Source organism: Pelodiscus sinensis, chromosome 6 (assembly GCF_052426305.1).
Source record: "Pelodiscus sinensis isolate ZL-2025 chromosome 6, ASM5242630v1, whole genome shotgun sequence".
NCBI classification, from domain to species: Eukaryota; Metazoa; Chordata; order Testudines; family Trionychidae; genus Pelodiscus; species Pelodiscus sinensis.
The window spans coordinates 679,215-702,153 of NC_143057.1; the positions used below are offsets into that span (position 1 = coordinate 679,215).

The 22,939-nt window shown below is 61.0% G+C and overlaps 1 protein-coding gene across 2 annotated transcripts in view; it reads right to left on the reverse strand.

Annotated features, from left to right (window-relative positions):
* ELP1 (elongator acetyltransferase complex subunit 1) overlaps positions 1–18,056 on the reverse strand; it is an 86,341-nt gene extending 68,285 nt beyond the window's left edge. The window contains exons 1-5 of one of the 2 annotated variants that reach the window (XM_075914990.2): positions 17,868–18,056; positions 12,504–12,656; positions 5,076–5,157; positions 932–1,012; positions 468–553 (exon numbers count right to left, since the gene is read on the reverse strand). In XM_075914990.2, the coding sequence (XP_075771105.2) occupies positions 468–553; positions 932–1,012; positions 5,076–5,157; positions 12,504–12,656; positions 17,868–18,017 (552 nt within the window). In that variant the 5' untranslated portion in view covers positions 18,018–18,056. The remainder of the gene's footprint in view (positions 1–467; positions 554–931; positions 1,013–5,075; positions 5,158–12,503; positions 12,657–17,867) is intronic. The other variant, XM_075914991.2, reaches the window with a different exon arrangement.
* Positions 18,057–22,939: the final 4,883 nt, after the last annotated feature.

Below are 22,939 nucleotides of genomic sequence, written 5' to 3' on the forward strand. Positions count from 1 at the left end.
TTATTCCCCATTCTCAGAAAACAGATTATTTTAGGTGAAACTTAAAATCCCATTGCAGACACCTGGCATGGAAATTTCAACACAAACAGTTAAAATCTGGCAAAGATTAAGCAACTGATAACAGGGTTTTATAATGGGAAACACTTGGCAAGCTGAACTCCAAGCAGAGCTGCCTATTATGCCTTAAAACCACTTCTAAAATACCAGGCACTAAGTGAGCATTACCGCATCCAAGGCTACAGTAATGGAGAAGAGAGAGGGAAAAGGTATTTGAGTTAAGTCAGGTGAAGAGTGAACAAATTAGGTGATTAAAAAAAAATCAATGGGTAGAAATGGGGACAGAATGCCAGGGAAGAGGCAGGAGAGTGTGAGCAACATCCCTGAATAGCACGGAGGAAAGCCAGTAGCTCTCTCTGTATAAGTGTCCCATCTGGGCAGCACAGAGACCTCATACATCAGTGCAGTACCATTTGTTTGCGACGAGCTGCTTCTTTGCCCTCTGATCCATGGAACTGGGTCTCCTTTTTACCCCAACCAACAGTGATGAACTTTCCTATAAGAGACACAATTGCAGTATGTGAAGTCTTTAAAAAATGACACCATGCTGTTTGCCAAATAGAAGCCCAAGGTAGCATCACCTATCCAGCCTAATGAGCAGGCTTTTACAGGACAAGCTCCTAGAGCTATTCCCTGGGATGTGTGTCCTAGCAACACATGTGGCTAACAGCAGCAAAGGAACTTTTCAGAAGATCTGACAGATTTAGAGCCTCTGCTGCCAAGAAAAAATTGACACAGACGAAATTCACTAATCTGACAGTAGCATCCTGCTGCCTCCTGGGCAGAGTTCACAAAGGTCTGTTTGTCCATTTCATTCATTTTTAGGAGGTAACAATGAAATACTTTTGAGTGTCTGTTCACAGCAACAGCTCACCTTCCCCAAAGTCATCCTGGTGGATCTCCCTTTCCGTAATTGGCTCAAAGTCCTTTGTCATCATTATAAGAGTTTGCTGACCTGCATGGTAAACATACAAGCCAGGATTCAAAATTACTTGTCTTATTCTCCAGTGCCAGAGAAACGGCTGAATTCAGTTTCTCTGTTTGTACGGATCTACCACATAGCAAAAGCAGAGGAAAAAGTCATTCCCAGCAACAGGAAACTATTGTAAGATCACAAAGACTAGCAGGGAGCCTGAGGGACAAGCAGTTCTTGAACATTACTGTGAATTCAGTTTTGAAACTGAGTAAGTTTTAAGTTGACAGTGTTTATATATGAAGAAAAAGCTTTACAGAAAACCACAAATCCAGAGCAGTAACATCCAAAATTCTAGTGAAAAAACATAGCATATATATTTCTTATCTTTACAATTACAATTGTAAAATCAGTGTTATATCACCCCATATGAAGTCTGTTATCTTTTTAATGAGTTATATCCATCAAAAAAAAACCCACCACAGTATGGAATGTTAATTCTGCAGCTGCATTGGTTTAGAGCTGTAAGTACAGGCAGTCCCCGGGTTACATACAAGATAGGGACTGTAGGTTTGTTCTTAAGTTGAATCTGTATGTAAGCCGGAACTGGCGTCCAGATTCAGCCGCTGCTGAAACTAACCGCCAGTTCTGACTTACATACAGATTCAACTTAAGAACCCCAGGCGTCCCCAAGTCAGCTGCTGCTGAAACCGATCAGCAGCTGATTCCAGGAAGCCCGGGGCAGAACAACTCTGCCTCGGGCTTCCTGTAGTCAGCGCTGGTCAGTTTCAGCAGCGGCTAAATCAGGACGCCTGGGGCAGAGAAGCTGGGGTGCTGCTGGGTTGCTCCAGTAGCGCCGCTCCTCAGCACTACTGGAACAACCCAGCAGCACCCCATCTGCTCTGCCCCAGGCGTCCTGATTCAGCCGCTGCTGAAACTGACCAGCAGCGGCTGAATCAGGACCAGAGGAGCTGGGGTGCTGCTGGGTTGGACCAGTAGCGCCCAGAGCGGTGCTGCGGGACCAACCGGCAGCACCCCAGCTGCTCTGCCACAGGCGTCCGGAGAAAAGCCTAGTCTGCTGGGGGGGGGGGGGACGCAGACCAGGGAGACCTGGCAGACCAGGGAGACGCAGAGAAAGCCCCAGAGTACACGGGCGGCAGGACCGCGAGGTCCCACAGTCCGTGTACTCTGGGGCAGCCCCGTTGGTAACTGCGGATCCGACATAAGTCGGATCCGCGTAAATCGGGGACTGCCTGTAATCTGAATGGAATTTGTAACAAAGACAAGACAAATTAAATTGATGTGGGTAGCATTTAGTACACAGTACTTGCTTGCAAAGCAATCAACGTTAATTAGTCGGAAATCAGCAAGATGAAAGACAAATACTACACTCAAAGGAAAAAAAAATCACATGCTCAGCTACAAAAAGGAGAGTAACTGTAGTATTGCTGAAAAGGATCTGGAGTTAAAACGGATCACAAACTCAATGAGAGTCAACAATGCAACTGAAAAAAGATGAACCTTCTGAGATACGTTAATAGATATGCTGTATCTAAAACATGGAATGTAACTGTCCTACACTGTGCAGCATGGGATAAGGCTCAGGGTGCCAGTGGGTTCTGCGGCAGGGGTCAGGGTGCCAGTGGGTTCTGCGGCAGGGGTCAGGGTGCCAGTGGGTTCTGCGGCAGGGGTCAGGGTGCCAGTGGGTTCTGCGGCAGGGGACAGGGTGCCAGTGGGTTCTGCGGCAGGGGTCAGGGTGCCAGTGGGTTCTACGGCAGGGGACAGGGTGCCAGTGGGTTCTGCGGCTGGGGTCAGGGTGCCAGTGGGTTCTGCAGCTGGGGTCAGGGTGCCAGTGGGTTCTGCAGCTGGGGTCAGGGTGCCAGTGGGTTCTGCGGCAGGGGTCAGGGTGCCAGTGGGTTCTACGGCAGGGGTCAGGGTGCCAGTGGGTTCTGCGGCTGGGGTCAGGGTGCCAGTGGGTTCTGCAGCTGGGGTCAGGGTGCCAGTGGGTTCTGCAGCTGGGGTCAGGGTGCCAGTGGGTTCTGCGGCTGGGGACAGGGTGCCAGTGGGTTCTGTGGCAGGGGTCAGGGTGCCAGTGGGTTCTGCGGCAGGGGTCAGGGTGCCAGTGGGTTCTGCGGCTGGGGTCAGGGTGCCAGTGGGTTCTACGGCAGGGGTCAGGGTGCCAGTGGGTTCTGCGGCAGGGGTCAGGGTGCCAGTGGGTTCTGCGGCAGGGGTCAGGGTGCCAGTGGGGACAAGAGTCAGGGTGCCAGTGGGTTCTACGGCAGGGGTCAGGGTGCCAGTGGGTTCTGCAGCTGGGGTCAGGGTGCCAGTGGGTTCTGCGGCAGGGGACAGGGTGCCAGTGGGGACAAGAGTCAGGGTGCCAGTGGGTTCTGCGGCAGGGGACAGGGTGCCAGTGGGTTCTGCGGCTGGGGACAGGGTGCCAGTGGGTTCTGCGGCAGGGGACAGGGTGCCAGTGGGTTCTACGGCAGGGGTCAGGGTGCCAGTGGGTTCTGCGGCAGGGGTCAGGGTGCCAGTGGGTTCTGCGGCTGGGGTCAGGGTGCCAGTGGGTTCTGCGGCAGGGGTCAGGGTGCCAGTGGGTTCTGCGGCAGGGGACAGGGTGCCAGTGGGTTCTGCGGCTGGGGACAGGGTGCCAGTGGGTTCTGCGGCAGGGGACAGGGTGCCAGTGGGTTCTACGGCAGGGGTCAGGGTGCCAGTGGGTTCTGCGGCAGGGGTCAGGGTGCCAGTGGGTTCTGCGGCTGGGGTCAGGGTGCCAGTGGGTTCTGCGGCTGGGGACAGGGTGCCAGTGGGTTCTGCGGCTGGGGACAGGGTGCCAGTGGGTTCTGCGGCAGGGGACAGGGTGCCAGTGGGTTCTGCGGCAGGGGTCAGGGTGCCAGTGGGTTCTGCGGCAGGGGTCAGGGTGCCAGTGGGTTCTGCGGCAGGGGTCAGGGTGCCAGTGGGTTCTGCGGCAGGGGACAGGGTGCCAGTGGGTTCTGCGGCAGGGGTCAGGGTGCCAGTGGGTTCTGCGGCAGGGGACAGGGTGCCAGTGGGTTCTACGGCAGGGGTCAGGGTGCCAGTGGGTTCTGCGGCAGGGGTCAGGGTGCCAGTGGGTTCTGCGGCTGGGGTCAGGGTGCCAGTGGGTTCTGCGGCAGGGGACAGGGTGCCAGTGGGTTCTGCGGCAGGGGTCAGGGTGCCAGTGGGTTCTACGGCAGGGGACAGGGTGCCAGTGGGTTCTGCGGCAGGGGTCAGGGTGCCAGTGGGTTCTACGGCAGGGGACAGGGTGCCAGTGGGTTCTGCGGCAGGGGTCAGGGTGCCAGTGGGTTCTACGGCAGGGGTCAGGGTGCCAGTGGGTTCTGCGGCAGGGGTCAGGGTGCCAGTGGGTTCTGCGGCAGGGGTCAGGGTGCCAGTGGGTTCTGCGGCAGGGGACAGGGTGCCAGTGGGTTCTGCGGCTCCTCTGGGGACTCCTCCCCCCCAGAGGAGGGAAGTCCAGTTTCGCGTCTCTTCTTGGGACTTCTAACCCCCCGCCCACGTGGAGGAGGGAAGCCCCAGCAGGCGCCTCCTCTGGGGATTCCTCCCTTCTCTCCACCCAGAGGAGGGAAGCCCAGGCACGTGCCTCTTCATGGGACTTCTAGCCCCTCCCTCCCAGCGCGCAGAGAAGGGAAGCCCCAGCGTGCGCCTTCTCTGGGGACTCCTACCCCCCCCGCCCCCCACGCATAGGGTCCCCGGCGCGCCACAGGCCTGCTTTGCAGGATGGCGCTGGCTGCTTGGGGAAGGGGAGCAGCCTGCGCACGTCCTCCAACCCCGGAGTGGCGCGCAGCTGCTGGACTTCCGCCCACCCCGCGGACGCTGGCGGTACCCCGCTCGTCGCTGGAGGCAGGTAGTGGGGCTTTTTCGGGTGGGGGGATGGGCTGGGGGTCCCGAACGCCTCGCCATTGACCCGTCATTGCATGGCCACGGAGCTGCCATTCGAGGGGCCCTGCGCACTGGGGCACTTCAGTCCCTCCTGTTGTGTGTCTCAAATGGGGCAGAACTTGACACCATGAGAACAGACGGAGGCTGCACTAAACTCCCCTTTATTTGCTCAGCAGAGTTCATAGACAATCATCTGTACCTGTAGCCAGCAGGACAAGCTCTTGGTCAGGGCTCCAGCTCACAGCGGTCAAGCCGCTGTCCACACTCCCAACACATTCGAGCTGTAAGAGCAATGAGCACTGTAAGGTACTTGTGCAGGCAGCGATGGGACTATGCAAACGCAAGAAAGGCTGCCGGACTCTCCAATGTACACTAGGGGCTGTGCCCAGCCCCCTTTGTCCGCCACAGCGGGATCGTGGCCTCTCCTACCCAAGGGGGGATGACATCAGTCCTTTTTGTGGCCAGATGAGGGCTGGACCACAGGGCCTGCCCCGGAATCGGGGCCAGAGACAGGACGCTGTGGCCAGATGGGGTAAAGCAGGCTTCATTTTAAATCAAGTAAAATATCATGTCCAGCACAAAAAGGTTTCAACGTCAGCTTTATTAATGGCAGAGGTGGGAAACCTTTTTTAGGTTGGGAGCCACCGACCCACCGAAAAATCAGTTGGAAACCACGTAAGTGAGAAGGAAAAAGAGCCCCTCCAAAAAACCAACCCCCAACTGAAACACCTCACTGCCCTGATGCTCCAGCCCCATGGGGAAGGGCAGGGAGGACTGAGGTTCAAGGCCTCGGGCCACGATAACTTTTCTGGGGTTCCAGGGCTAGTGGATTTTATGGTCCTTCTAGGCTCTGGGGTGGGACCAAAAATGAGGGCAGGAGCAGGGGAGGAGGCAGGAGCAGGCAGGGGGCAGGTTGTCTTAGTGGAGGGAGGGAGTGATCGGGCTAGGGGTGCAGGGTCTCAGAGGAGGTATGGCTGAGGAAGCTGGGGGTGCAGGGCAAGAGTAGGGTGGGGGTAGGTGTCTGGCCTGGGGGAGGAAGCAGGAGCAGGCAGGGGGCAGGTTGTCTTAGTGGAGGGAGGGAGTGATCGGGCTAGGGGTGCAGGGTCTCAGAGGAGGTATGGCTGAGGAAGCTGGGGGTGCAGGGCAGCAGTAGGGTGGGGTAGGTGTCTGACCCGGGGGAGGAGGCAGGAACAGGCGGGGGGCAGGTTGTCTTAGTGGAGGGAGGGAGTGATCGGGCTAGGGGTGCAGGGTCTCAGAGGAGGCATGGCTGAGGAAGCTGGGGGTGCAGGGCAGCAGTAGGGTGGGGGTAGGTGTCTGGCCTGGGGGAGGAGGCAGGAGCAGGCGGGGGGCAGGTTGTCTTAGTGGAGGGAGGGAGTGATCGGGCTAGGGGTGCAGGGTCTCAGAGGAGGCATGGCTGAGGAAGCTGGGGGTGCAGGGCAGCAGTAGGGTGGGGTAGGTGTCTGACCCGGGGGAGGAGGCAGGAGCAGGCGGGGGGCAGGTTGTCTTAGTGGAGGGAGGGAGTGATCGGGCTAGGGGTGCAGGGTCTCAGAGGAGGCATGGCTGAGGAAGCTGGGGGTGCAGGGCAGCAGTAGGGTGGGGTAGGTGTCTGACCCGGGGGAGGAGGCAGGAGCAGGCGGGGGGCAGGTTGTCTTAGTGGAGGGAGGGAGTGATCGGGCTAGGGGTGCAGGGTCTCAGAGGAGGCATGGCTGAGGAAGCTGGGGGTGCAGGGCAGCAGTAGGGTGGGGGTAGGTGTCTGGCCCAGGGGAGGAGGCAGGAGCAGGCGGGGAGCAGGTTGTCTTAGTGGAGGGAGGGAGTGATCGGGCTAGGGGTGCAGGGTCTCAGAGGAGGCATGGCTGAGGAAGCTGGGGGTGCAGGGCAGCAGTAGGGTGGGGGTAGGTGTCTGGCCCAGGGGAGGCAGGAACAGGCGGGGGGCAGGTTGTCTTAGTGGAGGGAGGGAGTGATCGGGCTAGGGGTGCAGGGTCTCAGAGGAGGTATGGCTGAGGAAGCTGGGGGTGCAGGGCAGCAGTGGGGGGGGGGGGTAGGTGTCTGGCCCAGGGGAGGAGGCAGGAGCAGGCGGGGGGCAGGTTGTCTTAGTGGAGGGAGGGAGTGATCGGGCTAGGGGTGCAGGGTCTCAGAGGAGGCATGGCTGAGGAAGCTGGGGGTGCGGGGCAGCAGTAGGGTGGGGGTAGGTGTCTGGCCCAGGAGAGGAGGCAGGAGCAGGCGGGGGGCAGGTTGTCTTAGTGGAGGGAGGGAGTGATCGGGCTAGGGGTGCAGGGTCTCAGAGGAGGCATGGCTGAGGAAGCTGGGGGTGCGGGGCAGCAGTAGGGTGGGGGTAGGTGTCTGGCCTGGGGGAGGAGGCAGGAGCAGGCGGGGGGCAGGTTGTCTTAGTGGAGGGAGGGAGTGATCGGGCTAGGGGTGCAGGGTCTCAGAGGAGGCATGGCTGAGGAAGCTGGGGGTGCGGGGCAGCAGTAGGGTGGGGGTAGGTGTCTGGCCCAGGAGAGGAGGCAGGAGCAGGCGGGGGGCAGGTTGTCTTAGTGGAGGGAGGGAGTGATCGGGCTAGGGGTGCAGGGTCTCAGAGGAGGTATGGCTGAGGAAGCTGGGGGTGCAGGGCAGCAGTAGGGTGGGGGTAGGTGTCTGACCCAGGGGAGGAGGCAGGAGCAGGCGGGGGGCAGGTTGTCTTAGTGGAGGGAGGGAGTGATCGGGCTAGGGGTGCAGGGTCTCAGAGGAGGCATGGCTGAGGAAGCTGGGGGTACGGGGCAGGAGTAGGGTGGGGGTAGGTGTCTGACCCGGGGGAGGAGGCAGGAGCAGGCGGGGGGCAGGTTGTCTTAGTGGAGGGAGGGAGTGATCGGGCTAGGGGTGCAGGGTCTCAGAGGAGGCATGGCTGAGGAAGCTGGGGGTGCAGGGCAGCAGTAGGGTGGGGGTAGGTGTCTGGCCCAGGGGAGGCAGGAACAGGCGGGGGGCAGGTTGTCTTAGTGGAGGGAGGGAGTGATCGGGCTAGGGGTGCAGGGTCTCAGAGGAGGCATGGCTGAGGAAGCTGGGGGTGCAGGGCAGCAGTAGGGTGGGGGTAGGTGTCTGGCCCAGGGGAGGAGGCAGGAGCAGGCGGGGAGCAGGTTGTCTTAGTGGAGGGAGGGAGTGATCGGGCTAGGGGTGCAGGGTCTCAGAGGAGGCATGGCTGAGGAAGCTGGGGGTGCAGGGCAGCAGTAGGGTGGGGGTAGGTGTCTGGCCCAGGGGAGGCAGGAACAGGCGGGGGGCAGGTTGTCTTAGTGGAGGGAGGGAGTGATCGGGCTAGGGGTGCAGGGTCTCAGAGGAGGTATGGCTGAGGAAGCTGGGGGTGCAGGGCAGCAGTGGGGGGGGGGGGTAGGTGTCTGGCCCAGGGGAGGAGGCAGGAGCAGGCGGGGGGCAGGTTGTCTTAGTGGAGGGAAGGAGTGATCGGGCTAGGGGTGCAGGGTCTCAGAGGAGGCATGGCTGAGGAAGCTGGGGGTGCGGGGCAGCAGTAGGGTGGGGGTAGGTGTCTGGCCCAGGAGAGGAGGCAGGAGCAGGCGGGGGGCAGGTTGTCTTAGTGGAGGGAGGGAGTGATCGGGCTAGGGGTGCAGGGTCTCAGAGGAGGCATGGCTGAGGAAGCTGGGGGTGCGGGGCAGCAGTAGGGTGGGGGTAGGTGTCTGGCCCAGGAGAGGAGGCAGGAGCAGGCGGGGGGCAGGTTGTCTTAGTGGAGGGAGGGAGTGATCGGGCTAGGGGTGCAGGGTCTCAGAGGAGGTATGGCTGAGGAAGCTGGGGGTGCAGGGCAGGAGTAGGGTGGGGGTAGGTGTCTGGCCTGGGGGAGGAGGCAGGAGCAGGCGGGGGGCAGGTTGTCTTAGTGGAGGGAGGGAGTGATCGGGCTAGGGGTGCAGGGTCTCAGAGGAGGTATGGCTGAGGAAGCTGGGGGTGCAGGGCAGCAGTAGGGTGGGGGTAGGTGTCTGACCCAGGGGAGGAGGCAGGAGCAGGCGGGGGGCAGGTTGTCTTAGTGGAGGGAGGGAGTGATCGGGCTAGGGGTGCAGGGTCTCAGAGGAGGCATGGCTGAGGAAGCTGGGGGTACGGGGCAGGAGTAGGGTGGGGGTAGGTGTCTGACCCGGGGGAGGAGGCAGGAGCAGGCGGGGGGCAGGTTGTCTTAGTGGAGGGAGGGAGTGATCGGGCTAGGGGTGCAGGGTCTCAGAGGAGGCATGGCTGAGGAAGCTGGGGGTGCAGGGCAGCAGTAGGGTGGGGGTAGGTGTCTGGCCCAGGGGAGGCAGGAACAGGCGGGGGGCAGGTTGTCTTAGTGGAGGGAGGGAGTGATCGGGCTAGGGGTGCAGGGTCTCAGAGGAGGCATGGCTGAGGAAGCTGGGGGTGCGGGGCAGGAGTAGGGTGGGGGTAGGTGTCTGACCCGGGGGAGGAGGCAGGAGCAGGCGGGGGGCAGGTTGTCTTAGTGGAGGGAGGGAGTGATCGGGCTAGGGGTGCAGGGTCTCAGAGGAGGTATGGCTGAGGAAGCTGGGGGTGCGGGGCAGCAGTAGGGTGGGGGTAGGTGTCTGGCCCAGGAGAGGAGGCAGGAGCAGGCGGGGGGCAGGTTGTCTTAGTGGAGGGAGGGAGTGATCGGGCTAGGGGTGCAGGGTCTCAGAGGAGGTATGGCTGAGGAAGCTGGGGGTGCAGGGCAGGAGTAGGGTGGGGGTAGGTGTCTGGCCTGGGGGAGGAGGCAGGAGCAGGCGGGGGGCAGGTTGTCTTAGTGGAGGGAGGGAGTGATCGGGCTAGGGGTGCAGGGTCTCAGAGGAGGCATGGCTGAGGAAGCTGGGGGTGCAGGGCAGCAGTAGGGTGGGGGTAGGTGTCTGGCCCAGGGGAGGCAGGAACAGGCGGGGGGCAGGTTGTCTTAGTGGAGGGAGGGAGTGATCGGGCTAGGGGTGCAGGGTCTCAGAGGAGGCATGGCTGAGGAAGCTGGGGGTACGGGGCAGGAGTAGGGTGGGGGTAGGTGTCTGACCCGGGGGAGGAGGCAGGAGCAGGCGGGGGGCAGGTTGTCTTAGTGGAGGGAGGGAGTGATCGGGCTAGGGGTGCAGGGTCTCAGAGGAGGCATGGCTGAGGAAGCTGGGGGTGCGGGGCAGCAGTAGGGTGGGGGTAGGTGTCTGGCCCAGGAGAGGAGGCAGGAGCAGGCGGGGGGCAGGTTGTCTTAGTGGAGGGAGGGAGTGATCGGGCTAGGAGTGCAGGGTCTCAGAGGAGGCATGGCTGAAGAAGCTGGGGGTGCAGGGCAGCAGTAGGGTGGGGGTAGGTGTCTGGCCCAGGGGAGGAGGCAGGAGCAGGCGGGGGGCAGGTTGTCTTAGTGGAGGGAGGGAGTGATCGGGCTAGGAGTGCAGGGTCTCAGAGGAGGTATGGCTGAGGAAGCTGGGGGTGCAGGGCAGGAGTAGGGTGGGGGTAGGTGTCTGGCCTGGGGGAGGAGGCAGGAGCAGGCGGGGGGCAGGTTGTCTTAGTGGAGGGAGGGAGTGATCGGGCTAGGGGTGCAGGGTCTCAGAGGAGGTATGGCTGAGGAAGCTGGGGGTGCAGGGCAGCAGTAGGGTGGGGGTAGGTGTCTGACCCGGGGGAGGAGGCAGGAGCAGGCGGGGGGCAGGTTGTCTTAGTGGAGGGAGGGAGTGATCGGGCTAGGGGTGCAGGGTCTCAGAGGAGGCATGGCTGAGGAAGCTGGGGGTGCGGGGCAGGAGTAGGGTGGGGGTAGGTGTCTGACCCGGGGGAGGAGGCAGGAACAGGCGGGGGGCAGGTTGTCTTAGTGGAGGGAGGGAGTGATCGGGCTAGGGGTGCAGGGTCTCAGAGGAGGCATGGCTGAGGAAGCTGGGGGTGCAGGGCAAGAGTAGGGTGGGGGTAGGTGTCTGGCCCAGGAGAGGAGGCAGGAGCAGGCGGGGGGCAGGTTGTCTTAGTGGAGGGAGGGAGTGATCGGGCTAGGGGTGCAGGGTCTCAGAGGAGGCATGGCTGAGGAAGCTGGGGGTACGGGGCAGGAGTAGGGTGGGGGTAGGTGTCTGACCCGGGGGAGGAGGCAGGAGCAGGCGGGGGGCAGGTTGTCTTAGTGGAGGGAGGGAGTGATCGGGCTAGGGGTGCAGGGTCTCAGAGGAGGCATGGCTGAGGAAGCTGGGGGTGCAGGGCAGCAGTAGGGTGGGGGTAGGTGTCTGGCCCAGGGGAGGCAGGAACAGGCGGGGGGCAGGTTGTCTTAGTGGAGGGAGGGAGTGATCGGGCTAGGGGTGCAGGGTCTCAGAGGAGGTATGGCTGAGGAAGCTGGGGGTGCGGGGCAGCAGTAGGGTGGGGGTAGGTGTCTGGCCCAGGAGAGGAGGCAGGAGCAGGCGGGGGGCAGGTTGTCTTAGTGGAGGGAGGGAGTGATCGGGCTAGGGGTGCAGGGTCTCAGAGGAGGTATGGCTGAGGAAGCTGGGGGTGCAGGGCAGGAGTAGGGTGGGGGTAGGTGTCTGGCCTGGGGGAGGAGGCAGGAGCAGGCGGGGGGCAGGTTGTCTTAGTGGAGGGAGGGAGTGATCGGGCTAGGGGTGCAGGGTCTCAGAGGAGGCATGGCTGAGGAAGCTGGGGGTGCAGGGCAGCAGTAGGGTGGGGGTAGGTGTCTGGCCCAGGGGAGGAGGCAGGAGCAGGCGGGGGGCAGGTTGTCTTAGTGGAGGGAGGGAGTGATCGGGCTAGGGGTGCAGGGTCTAAGAGGAGGCATGGCTGAGGAAGCTGGGGGTGCAGGGCAGCAGTAGGGTGGGGGTAGGTGTCTGACCCGGGGGAGAAGACAGGAGCAGGCTGGGTGGATGGGGGGGCTGAGGGTGCATGGACAGGGCAGGGGGTGTGGGGAGCCCCATTAGCTGGACTGTGGCCCATGGGAGCGCAGGGAAAGGCTCCAGACAGCATGCTTTGCACTGCTGTTCCCCCAGCCTGGGAGAGTGACGCTCAGGGCTCTCTCCCCTCAGCAAGGGGAAGCCAGAGCACTGGTGCTCCAGCTGCGCAGGAGAGGAGGGAGGGCGAGGCAGCAGCGCCAGGCAAGGGGGGCCCAGGCCGCTCAGGTCAGTGCCTCCACGTCTGCCTTGCAGAAGCCCCGCTCGCTGCTGCAGCCCCGCACGTAATAGCCAGTCTGGCCTTGGCTAGGGTCTCACCAGGGCAGCTCAGTGCTGGGCTCAGGACGCAGCCACTCGGGCGCGATGGAGGATGGGTCAGCAGGCGGCTGGGGACACGGGGTGCTTCTCCTGAGCCTGCTGGCCCAGCAGCCTGTGAGCGCAAGCAAGCGGCCCTGGAGCAAGTCATGGTGCCCCGGGGAGTAGGAACCTGCCTGTTCCCCGTGCGAGTGGGCTACGTCCTGGGCCTCGCACCAGCTAAAGCAGCCCCGGGCTAGGGAACGGACCACCCAAAAGGCCGCAGCAAGAACTCAGCAGGCAGGAACCTTGGGAGGTGGAATCTGCCCAGGCCGGGCTGCCAGTTTCTACCCTTTACATGAGACCTATATACCAGAAAGGCTATTCTGTTATTTAGCACAGTAGGCACCTCCGAAGCGGTTCTGCACGCACTGAACGATGCCAGGGTTATGATACTAAATCATATTTTGCTCTAAGACCAGGCCGCATGGGTCAGAACGGAGACAGGCTATGACTTCTTCCACCTTCCAGCCTACCTGCTTTGTGCTGAGGTTGCACATTATAACATCTCCAGCTTCAGTAGCAACACAAACACACTCCTGATCTGGCAGATCTTCAATGCCCACAATACGACCACTTCCATCTTCCGGCAGAAAACCATCCACGGTCAAGGAAATATCGTTTGTCACCTGGCCAGAGAACAGACAATCAGCAAATGACTACGCATGACTTTGTTTAGGGTTATACAAATGCTAGAGGGGGCAACTATCTATTACGCTCTCGAGATGTGACACCTCAGAGAAATGCAGCATAAAAATAAACTCCCCACCACTGAGCCTGGCAAATCAGACCTCAGGCAGGGAACAGCTGGCTTTATTCTCCAATACATGGGAATACTGCACTGCTTTTCCAACTGCTTATTTCAGTGAACGAACAATCAACAAAGGGAAACACTCCTGCATAGAATGTTTCCCAATAAGTATCATTTTATGGCCCCTACGTCCTCCACTTCAAAAGGGACGATAAGAGGGTGCAAATTCCTGCTGAATTTCCTCTAATATTTCTTAAGGACCACACAGACAGTAGAGAGATTGCATCACAAATACAGGACTGTAATATTTTCACATGCCAGCTTTACAACCTAGAAATCAGAGCACTATAGCTAGAAGATTAGAAAAAAGAGGTCTCTCCCCTCCTTTAGCTTCTTTACTGGGTACATTAGAGAGCACTTTTTATAAAACCAGTTTGACAACTTCTCCTATACAAGTCCATCAGTTTCCCCCAGCTGTGTGGGTTTCTCACACAGCAACTGAACAGATAAAAGCAATGATAAAACCCAAAACCTGTGATTGTAAAACCCACAAATGTTGGGCGGGAGGGCAGGGTGAGTCTAGTTAATAAATTAACTCAATGTGTGTCGTTCATTAGATTTTAAGTTGATGGTGTGACTAGAATCAGTGCAATGGAGACTTTCTAAGTGTGCCCTTCCTCAACACATAACAGCAGGAAAGTATGAGAACTCTTCCATCAACACGGTTACATAGTAGATTACTAGGGAGCAAGCTAGCTGCAGGCAATAGCACAGCATACTCCTATGCTAACTGGGTACAGGTTAAACTTCCAAAACCCGGGATTCTCTGGTGCAGCAACACCCATGGTCTGGCAGGACTACGGATGTTGCTGGATCAAAGAGCTCCAGGACCCAGGAGTATGAACCCCGCCCCCAGGGAACCCCAGCCAGGCAGTACAGCAACTGGACTGGTGAGCCCCATCCCCTGGAAACCCTGGCCAGGCGGTGCAGCAGCAGGACTGGTGAGCCCTATCTCCGGGGAACCCTGGCTGGGTGGGGCAGCAATGTGACCAGCGAGCCCCACCTCCCAGGAACCCCACAGAGCATGGCAGAAGTGGGGCAACAGGCAAGCCCCATCCCTGAAGATTCATGGTTGGATGGGGAAAAGGGGGGGGCACCGTGGCTGGGGAGCTCCATCCCTGGGGAGCCAACACAGGCTGGAGCCCAGTGGCAGTGGGGCCGGATCGGAGCTAGCTGAAGGGAGAGGAAGCACCCTGGGAAGCTGGTGGCAGGGATCTCCCCGGTCCAGCAAATTCCCTCATTCGGGACAGACAAGTGAGGTCCAACCTGTAATTCAGTCACTTGCTCTCAAGCTGTGACTTGGGGCCAATGTGTACACAACAGCGCACTCAGCGAGGGCGACAAGCGCCTCGGCCGCTCCTCAGCAAACCTCCCAGAGAAACCCAGGCAGTATTAATACGTTCCAGAGACAACCGGGCCCAGAGAAACACTGCCACAAAGCAAGTGTTGGCAAGGAAACAAACCCCTTTCCCCCCTTGTACTCTGACTGGCACTGAAATTTACAACATATTTGGGTCACACCTTTATCTGCAAGACAGCTTCTGCAACCTTCTCAAACCCTACCTGTGAGTTCACGGCTGCTCTACTCAGCAGAAAGAGCACCCAACACGGCTTGTACAAGTTTTGCAAGACATTGGCCAAATACATCGCTGGGATAACATCACCCGCACTGGCGCAATTACAATTCCTTCCTGATGGAACACTAATTTTCAATGGAAGTCTCGGGTTTGGAATGACAACAGTAAATATCTGACAGCATTTACTCTCCTCCCCATTGCAGGACAAGCACATCCTATCCCCCTCCGAGGAAGGGAAAAGGGCATTATAGCTCCGTGGCTGAGTCCATCCACTTACCCTTAACTTGAGAACAGGTTTGCCTAGTGACCAGTCAATATGGTGGCCCTCCCTTGCAGGGCTGTACAGCTTAGTGGCCATGAGTCAATACAACCACTCCTCATTTCAGAGCTATGTGGCCTAGTGGCCATAGCTAAAATAGCTGCGCTCCTTAGCTTGGCTATATAGTCTGATGGCCAGAAATGGTGCTACAGAGCACATTGCTGGCGGAGAAGCTGAAGTCCATGGCAGTTCTTGCTTACCAACCTTAAAGAAACGGTCAAAAACAATGGCTCATAACATGCTTTGCACTTAGATAGGGCCACGATAAGGTGGGTGCATAATTGGCTGGATAACCGTAGTCAGAGAGTTGTTGTTAACGGTTCTAAATCCTGCTGGAAAGGGATAACAAGTGGAGTTCCTCAAGGGTCTGTTTTGGGACCCGTACTGTTCAATATCTTCATCAATGATGTAGATATTGGGATAGAGAGTACGCTTATTAAGTTTGCAGATGATACCAAACTGGGTGGGGTTGCAACTTCTTTGGAGGATAGGGACATAATTCAAAATGACCGTAGCAAGTTAGAGAAATGGTCAGAGGTAAACAGGATGAGGTTTAATAAAGAGAAATGCAAAGTGCTCCACTTAGGAAGGAACAATCAGTTCCATACATACAAGATGGGAAGCGACTGTCTAGGAAGGAGCATGGCGGAAAGGGATCTAGGGGTCATAGTGGACCACAAGTTGAATATGAGTCAACAGTGTGATGCTGTTGCAAAAAAAGCAAATATGATTCTAGGTTGTATCAACAGGTGTGTTGTAAGCAAAACTCGTGAAGTCATTCTGCTGCTCTACTCTGCGCTAGTTAGGCCTCAGCTGGAGTACTGTGTCCAGTTCTGGGTGCCACATTTCAAGAAAGATGTGGAGAAATTGGAAAGGGTACAGAGAAGAGCGACAAGAATGGTTAAAGGTCTAGAGAACATGACCTATGAAGCCAGGCTTCATGAACTGGGCTTGTTTAGTTTGGAAAAAAGAAGATGAAGGGGGGACATGATAGTGGTTTTCAAATATCTAAAAAGGGTGTCACAAGGAGGAAGGAGAAAATTTGTTCCTCTTGGTTACTGAGGACAGGACAAGGAGTAATGGGCTTAAAGTGCAGCAGGGGAGGTTTAGATTGGACATTAGGAAAAAATTCCTAACTGTCAGGGTGGTCAAATATTGGAATAAATTGCCAAGGGAGGTGGTGGAATCTCCCTCTCTGGAGATATTTAAGAACAGGTTAGATAGACATCTGTCAGGGATGGTGTAGACGGAGCTTGGTCCTGCCTTGAGGGCGGGGGGCTGGACTCAATGACCTCTTGAGGTCCCTTCCAGTCCTATGATTCTATGATGTCTATTTGTCTTGGCTGACTCCTCGCATTCCTGTGTATGGTAGAAGGGAAACGTCACCAGGAACCAATCTGAAAGCCTCCTTATGAATTCAGTGAGAATTCTCCCACTTGGCTGTTTTAGTACCCTCAGAATGCAGTAGCGGGAAGAACTGACTTGGACAGGTTGATTAACTTCACGAGGACATAAATCTACTTTTTTATGATTATGCATGCCTGCCTTCTACACAGCAAGCTTTCTTCAGAGCAGAGATTTTTGCAGATGGAAACCACTGCTGCAGAGTACAACTTCTTTCATACCATGGACCTGCAAACCCATTCACAAACTTTTGGAGGACTGGTCACATTTTATTTACATACCCATTATGCAAATAACGAGCATGCAAATAAAACGTTTCCAGTCTGCCAAAAGCCCCGTCCCCCAGAGCCACAGCGAACAGCCAGTTTCAGCTGCAGCAGCCGCCCGCCACGTGGTGACTGCCAGAGACTAAGCCAGCTGTTGGCAGCAGCTCTGGGGGCCAGGGCTTGCATACATCCCAGTCCCTTGAGACTGCCAGTGCCAGTCCTAGAAGCCCCCCACCCCTCCACTACCCCCGAGCACCAGCCACTGACCCCAGAGTCCGCTGCACCCAACCCCCCAGTGCCAGCTCCACGCCCCTTAGAGCCCTGCCACCAGACATAACAGTGCCAGTCTCTTGTTTCCAGAGCCCCCCATTCCCAATATTATCCCCATTCCCATAGCCCTCCAGTGCCAGCCCTGCCCCATATCCCCACACTATTAACCCTGCCCCCCAAACCCCACTGTGCCAATTCGCCATCCTGGACATCCCAGTACCCCCCGTGTCAGCCCCCTGGCTCTTAGAGCCTCCCAGTACTAGCCCTGTCCCTAGAACCCCCCCATGCAAGCCCCCCACCGCTTAAGAGCCCATCACCCCCAGCACTAGCTCTGCCTCTCTGACCTAGTGCTGCACTGCTTCCCAGCCACCAGCTGAGCACCACTGCCTGGGTCACAGCTGCCGTAAGGCTGCCATGCCAGGCTGTGCGCGGCTCTCCTGCGGCACAGTGAACTGCTCTTCTGTGTTCGGGAGAAGACCCTGCCCTTGCCTAGAGCTGGCTGGCTGAGAGGAGGGGCAGGACACCCCCGCTCCCAAAGCCGCGGTGGGAGGGGAGGCGCTGAGCAGCATACCCTAGCCCTGGGTCCCTAGAGCCACCACAGTCCAACAGCCAGTAGTTCATGGACCGGCAGTTGGGAATGCTACCCTACAGTGCTGTAAACATCATGCTGGTTCTAACGAAATACAGGAAAACTCCATTGGCCTGGCAGCTGATGGTCCGGCACCATCAGGAACCTGGAAGTGCTCCGGGCAGCCGGACCATCGGCGCTGCTCTGCCCCAGCTTCCCCCATTCAGAGCTGCTGACGCTGACCAGGGGCTGACTGGGGGAGCCTGGGGCAGAGCAGCTGGGGTGCTGCCGGGTAGGTCCCCTAGCGCTGCCCCTCCAGGCTGGGGGACCAACCCGGCAGCACCCCAGCTGTCCCCATTCAGAGCTGCTGACGCTGACCAGGGGCTGACTGGGGGAGCCTGGGGCAGAGCAGCTGGGGCTGCCGGGTAGGTCCCGTAGTGCTAGGGCCGGTGCAGGGGACCAGCCCCAGCTACTCTGCCCCCCCCATTCAGCGCTGCTGACGCTGACCAGTGACTCGGCAGCGGCCACTCAGCTGACTCTGCGGGTCCGGCCGCTCGGGGCTCAGGGAGCTGCGCGGGGGGGGCACCGCACACCAGCAGCCCCGCCCCCCCCCCCCCCGACTCACGGCGCGCGCGGCGGGGTCCAGCTCCAGCAGCGCGCGGGGCGAGGCGGCGAGCAGGGTCCCGCGGGCCGTGCGCAGGCAGGCGCGCTGGGGGGTCCCCCCCGCCGGGAGCGGCCCGAACTCCCGGGCGCGCAGCAGCCGCAGGTTCCGCATGGCGGGGCGGGGAGTCACGCGGGCGCTGCCATAGTGACGCGCAGCACGCGCCAATGGCGAGCACGACACGAGCATGCGCAGTACAGAGCCTGACGCTCAACGCCAGCTCCCTCCCCCTGAGCCGCCAGTCTCCGAACTCGCGCCCCTAGGGGCAGGTGCGACGACAGAAAGTGAAACCCCCCCCCCGCCCCCGCTTTTGCGACAGCGTCGCTTTGCGTCCTGCTGGCCTGGAATAGCGGGACACCGGTAACCCCGGGAGACCGGCCTGGTACAAAACACTCTCCGTTTGCTCCCCGCCCCAGGGGGCGCTAATCCCGGGGGACGGGTCCCTGGTACAAAACACTCTCCGTTTGCTCCCCGCCCCGGGGGCGCTAATCCCGGGGGACGGGTCCCTGGTACAAAACACTCTCCGTTTGCTCCCCGCCCCGGGGGGCGCTACTCCCGGGGGACGGGTCCCTGGTACAAAACACTCTCCGTTTGCTCCCCGCCCCGGGGGGGCGCTAATCCCGGGGGACGGGTCCCTGGTACAAAACACTCTCCGTTTGCTCCCCGCCCCGGGGGGCGCTAATCCCGGGGGACGGGCCCCTGGTACAAAACACTCTCCGTTTGCTCCCCGCCCCGGGGGGCGCTAATCCCGGGGGACGGGTCCCTGGTACAAAACACTCTCCGTTTGCTCCCCGCCCCGGGGGCGCTAATCCCGGGGGACGGGCCCCTGGTACAAAACACTCTCCGTTTGCTCCCCGCCCCGGGGGCGCTAATCCCGGGGGACGGGTCCCTGGTACAAAACACTCTCCGTTTGCTCCCCGCCCCGGGGGGCGCTAATCCCGGGGGAAGGGTCCCTGGTACAAAACACTCTCCGTTTGCTCCCCGCCCCGGGGGGGCGCTAATCCCGGGGGACGGGTCCCTGATACAAAACACTCTCCGTTTGCTCCCCGCCCCGGGGGGCGCTAATCCCGGGGGACGGGTCCCTGGTACAAAACACTCTCCGTTTGCTCCCCGCCCCGGGGGGCGCTAATCCCGGGGGACGGGTCCCTGGTACAAAACACTCTCCGTTTGCTCCCCGCCCCGGGGGGCGCTAATCCCGGGGGACGGGTCCCTGATACAAAACACTCTCCGTTTGCTCCCCGCCCCGGGGGGCGCTAATCCCGGGGGACGGGTCCCTGGTACAAAACACTCTCCGTTTGCTCCCCGCCCCGGGGGGCGCTAATCCCGGGGGACGGGTCCCTGGTACAAAACACTCTCCGTTTGCTCCCCGCCCCGGGGGGCGCTAATCCCGGGGGACGGGTCCCTGGTACAAAACACTCTCCGTTTGCTCCCCGCCCCGGGGGGCGCTAATCCCGGGGGACGGGTCCCTGGTACAAAACACTCTCCGTTTGCTCCCCGCCCCGGGGGGGCGCTAATCCCGGGGGACGGGTCCCTGGTACAAAACACTCTCCGTTTGCTCCCCGCCCCGGGGGGCGCTAATCCCGGGGGACGGGTCCCCGGTATAAAACACTCTCCGTTTGCTCCCCGCCCCGGGGGGCGCTAATCCCGGGGGACGGGTCCCTGGTACAAAACACTCTCCGTTTGCTCCCCGCCCCGGGGGCGCTAATCCCGGGGGACGGGTTCCCGGTACAAAACACTCTCCGTTTGCTCCCCGCCCAGGGGGGCGCTAATCCCGGGGGACGGGTCACTGGTACAAAACACTCTCCGTTTGCTCCCCGCCCCGGGGGGCGCTAATCCCGGGGGACGGGTCACTGGTACAAAACACTCTCCGTTTGCTCCCCGCCCCGGGGGGCGCTAATCCCGGGGGACGGGTCACTGGTACAAAACACTCTCCGTTTGCTCCCCGCCCCGGGGGGCGCTAATCCCGGGGGACGGGTCCCTGGTACAAAACACTCTCCGTTTGCTCCCCGCTCCGGGGGGCGCTAATCCCGGGGGACGGGTCCCTGGTACAAAACACTCTCCGTTTGCTCCCCGCCCCGGGGGCGCTAATCCCGGGGGACGGGTCCCTGGTACAAAACACTCTCCGTTTGCTCCCCGCCCAGGGGGGCGCTAATCCCGGGGGACGGGTCCCTGGTACAAAACACTCTCCGTTTGCTCCCCGCCCCAGGGGGCGCTAATCCCGGGGGACGGGCCCCTGGTACAAAACACTCTCCGTTTGCTCCCCGCCCCGGGGGGCGCTAATCCCGGGGGACGGGTCCCTGGTACAAAACACTCTCCGTTTGCTCCCCGCCCCGGGGGGCGCTAATCCCGGGGGACGGGTCCCTGGTACAAAACACTCTCCGTTTGCTCCCCGCCCCGGGGGCGCTAATCCCGGGGGACGGGTCCCTGGTACAAAACACTCTCCGTTTGCTCCCCGCCCCGGGGGGCGCTAATCCCGGGGGACGGGTCCCTGGTACAAAACACTCTCCGTTTGCTCCCCGCCCCGGGGGGCGCTAATCCCGGGGGACGGGTCCCTGGTACAAAACACTCTCCGTTTGCTCCCCGCCCCGGGGGCGCTAATCCCGGGGGACGGGCCCCTGGTACAAAACACTCTCCGTTTGCTCCCCGCCCCGGGGGGCGCTAATCCCGGGGGACGGGCCCCTGGTACAAAACACTCTCCGTTTGCTCCCCGCCCCGGGGGGCGCTAATCCCGGGGGACGGGTCCCTGGTACAAAACACTCTCCGTTTGCTCCCCGCTCCGGGGGGCGCTAATCCCGGGGGACGGGTCCCTGGTACAAAACACTCTCCGTTTGCTCCCTGCCCCGGGGGCGCTAATCCCGGGGGACGGGTCCCTGGTACAAAACACTCTCCGTTTGCTCCCCGCCCCGGGGGGCGCTAATCCCGGGGGACGGGTCCCTGGTACAAAACACTCTCCGTTTGCTCCCTGCCCCGGGGGCGCTAATCCCGGGGGACGGGTCCCTGGTACAAAACACTCTCCGTTTGCTCCCCGCCCCGGGGGGCGCTAATCCCGGGGGACGGGTCCCTGGTACAAAACACTCTCCGTTTGCTCCCCGCCCCGGGGGGCGCTAATCCCGGGGGACGGGTCCCTGGTACAAAACACTCTCCGTTTGCTCCCCGCTCCGGGGGGCGCTAATCCCGGGGGACGGGTCCCTGGTACAAAACACTCTCCGTTTGCTCCCTGCCCCGGGGGCGCTAATCCCGGGGGACGGGTCCCTGGTACAAAACACTCTCCGTTTGCTCCCCGCCCCGGGGGGCGCTAATCCCGGGGGACGGGTCCCTGGTACAAAACACTCTCCGTTTGCTCCCCGCCCCGGGGGGGCGCTAATCCCGGGGGACGGGTCCCTGGTACAAAACACTCTCCGTTTGCTCCCCGCCCAGGGGGCGCTAATCCCGGGGGACGGGCCCCTGGTACAAAACACTCTCCGTTTGCTCCCCGCCCCAGGGGGCGCTAATCCCGGGGGACGGGTCCCTGGTACAAAACACTCTCCGTTTGCTCCCCGCCCCGGGGGGCGCTAATCCCTGGGGACGGGTCCCTGGTACAAAACACTCTCCGTTTGCTCCCCGCCCCGGGGGGCGCTAATCCCGGGGGACGGGACCCTGGTACAAAACACTCTCCGTTTGCTCCCCGCCCCGGGGGGCGCTAATCCCGGGGGACGGGTCCCTGGTACAAAACACTCTCCGTTTGCTCCCCGCCCCGGGGGGCGCTAATCCCGGGGGACGGGTCCCTGGTACAAAACACTCTCCGTTTGCTCCCCGCCCCGGGGGCGCTAATCCCGGGGGACGGGTCCCTGGTACAAAACACTCTCCGTTTGCTCCCCGCCCCGGGGGGCGCTAATCCCGGGGGACGGGTCCCTGGTACAAAACACTCTCCGTTTGCTCCCCGCCCCGGGGGGCGCTAATCCCGGGGGACGGGCCCCTGGTACAAAACACTCTCCGTTTGCTCCCCGCCCCGGGGGGCGCTAATCCCGGGGGACGGGCCCCTGGTACAAAACACTCTCCGTTTGCTCCCCGCCCCGGGGGGCGCTAATCCCGGGGGACGGGTCCCTGGTACAAAACACTCTCCGTTTGCTCCCCGCCCCGGGGGGGCGCTAATCCCGGGGGACGGGTCCCTGGTACAAAACACTCTCCGTTTGCTCCCCGCCCCGGGGGGGCGCTAATCCCGGGGGACGGGTCCCTGGTACAAAACACTCTCCGTTTGCTCCCCGCCCCGGGGGGCGCTAATCCCGGGGGACGGGTCCCTGGTACAAAACACTCTCCGTTTGCTCCCCGCCCCGGGGGGCGCTAATCCCGGGGGACGGGTCCCTGGTACAAAACACTCTCCGTTTGCTCCCCGCCCCGGGGGGCGCTAATCCCGGGGGACGGGTCCCTGGTACAAAACACTCTCCGTTTGCTCCCCGCCCCGGGGGCGCTAATCCCGGGGGACGGGTCCCTGGTACAAAACACTCTCCGTTTGCTCCCCGCCCCGGGGGGCGCTAATCCCGGGGGACGGGTCCCTGGTACAAAACACTCTCCGTTTGCTCCCCGCCCCGGGGGGCGCTAATCCCGGGGGACGGGTCCCTGGTACAAAACACTCTCCGTTTGCTCCCCGCCCCGGGGGGCGCTAATCCCGGGGGACGGGTCCCTGGTACAAAACACTCTCCGTTTGCTCCCCGCCCCGGGGGCGCTAATCCCGGGGGACGGGTCCCTGGTACAAAACACTCTCCGTTTGCTCCCCGCCCCGGGGGGCGCTAATCCCGGGGGACGGGTCCCTGGTACAAAACACTCTCCGTTTGCTCCCCGCCCCGGGGGGCGCTAATCCCGGGGGACGGGTCCCTGGTACAAAACACTCTCCGTTTGCTCCCCGCCCCGGGGGGCGCTAATCCCGGGGGACGGGTCCCTGGTACAAAACACTCTCCGTTTGCTCCCCGCCCCGGGGGGCGCTAATCCCGGGGGACGGGTCCCTGGTACAAAACACTCTCCGTTTGCTCCCCGCCCCGGGGGGCGCTAATCCCGGGGGA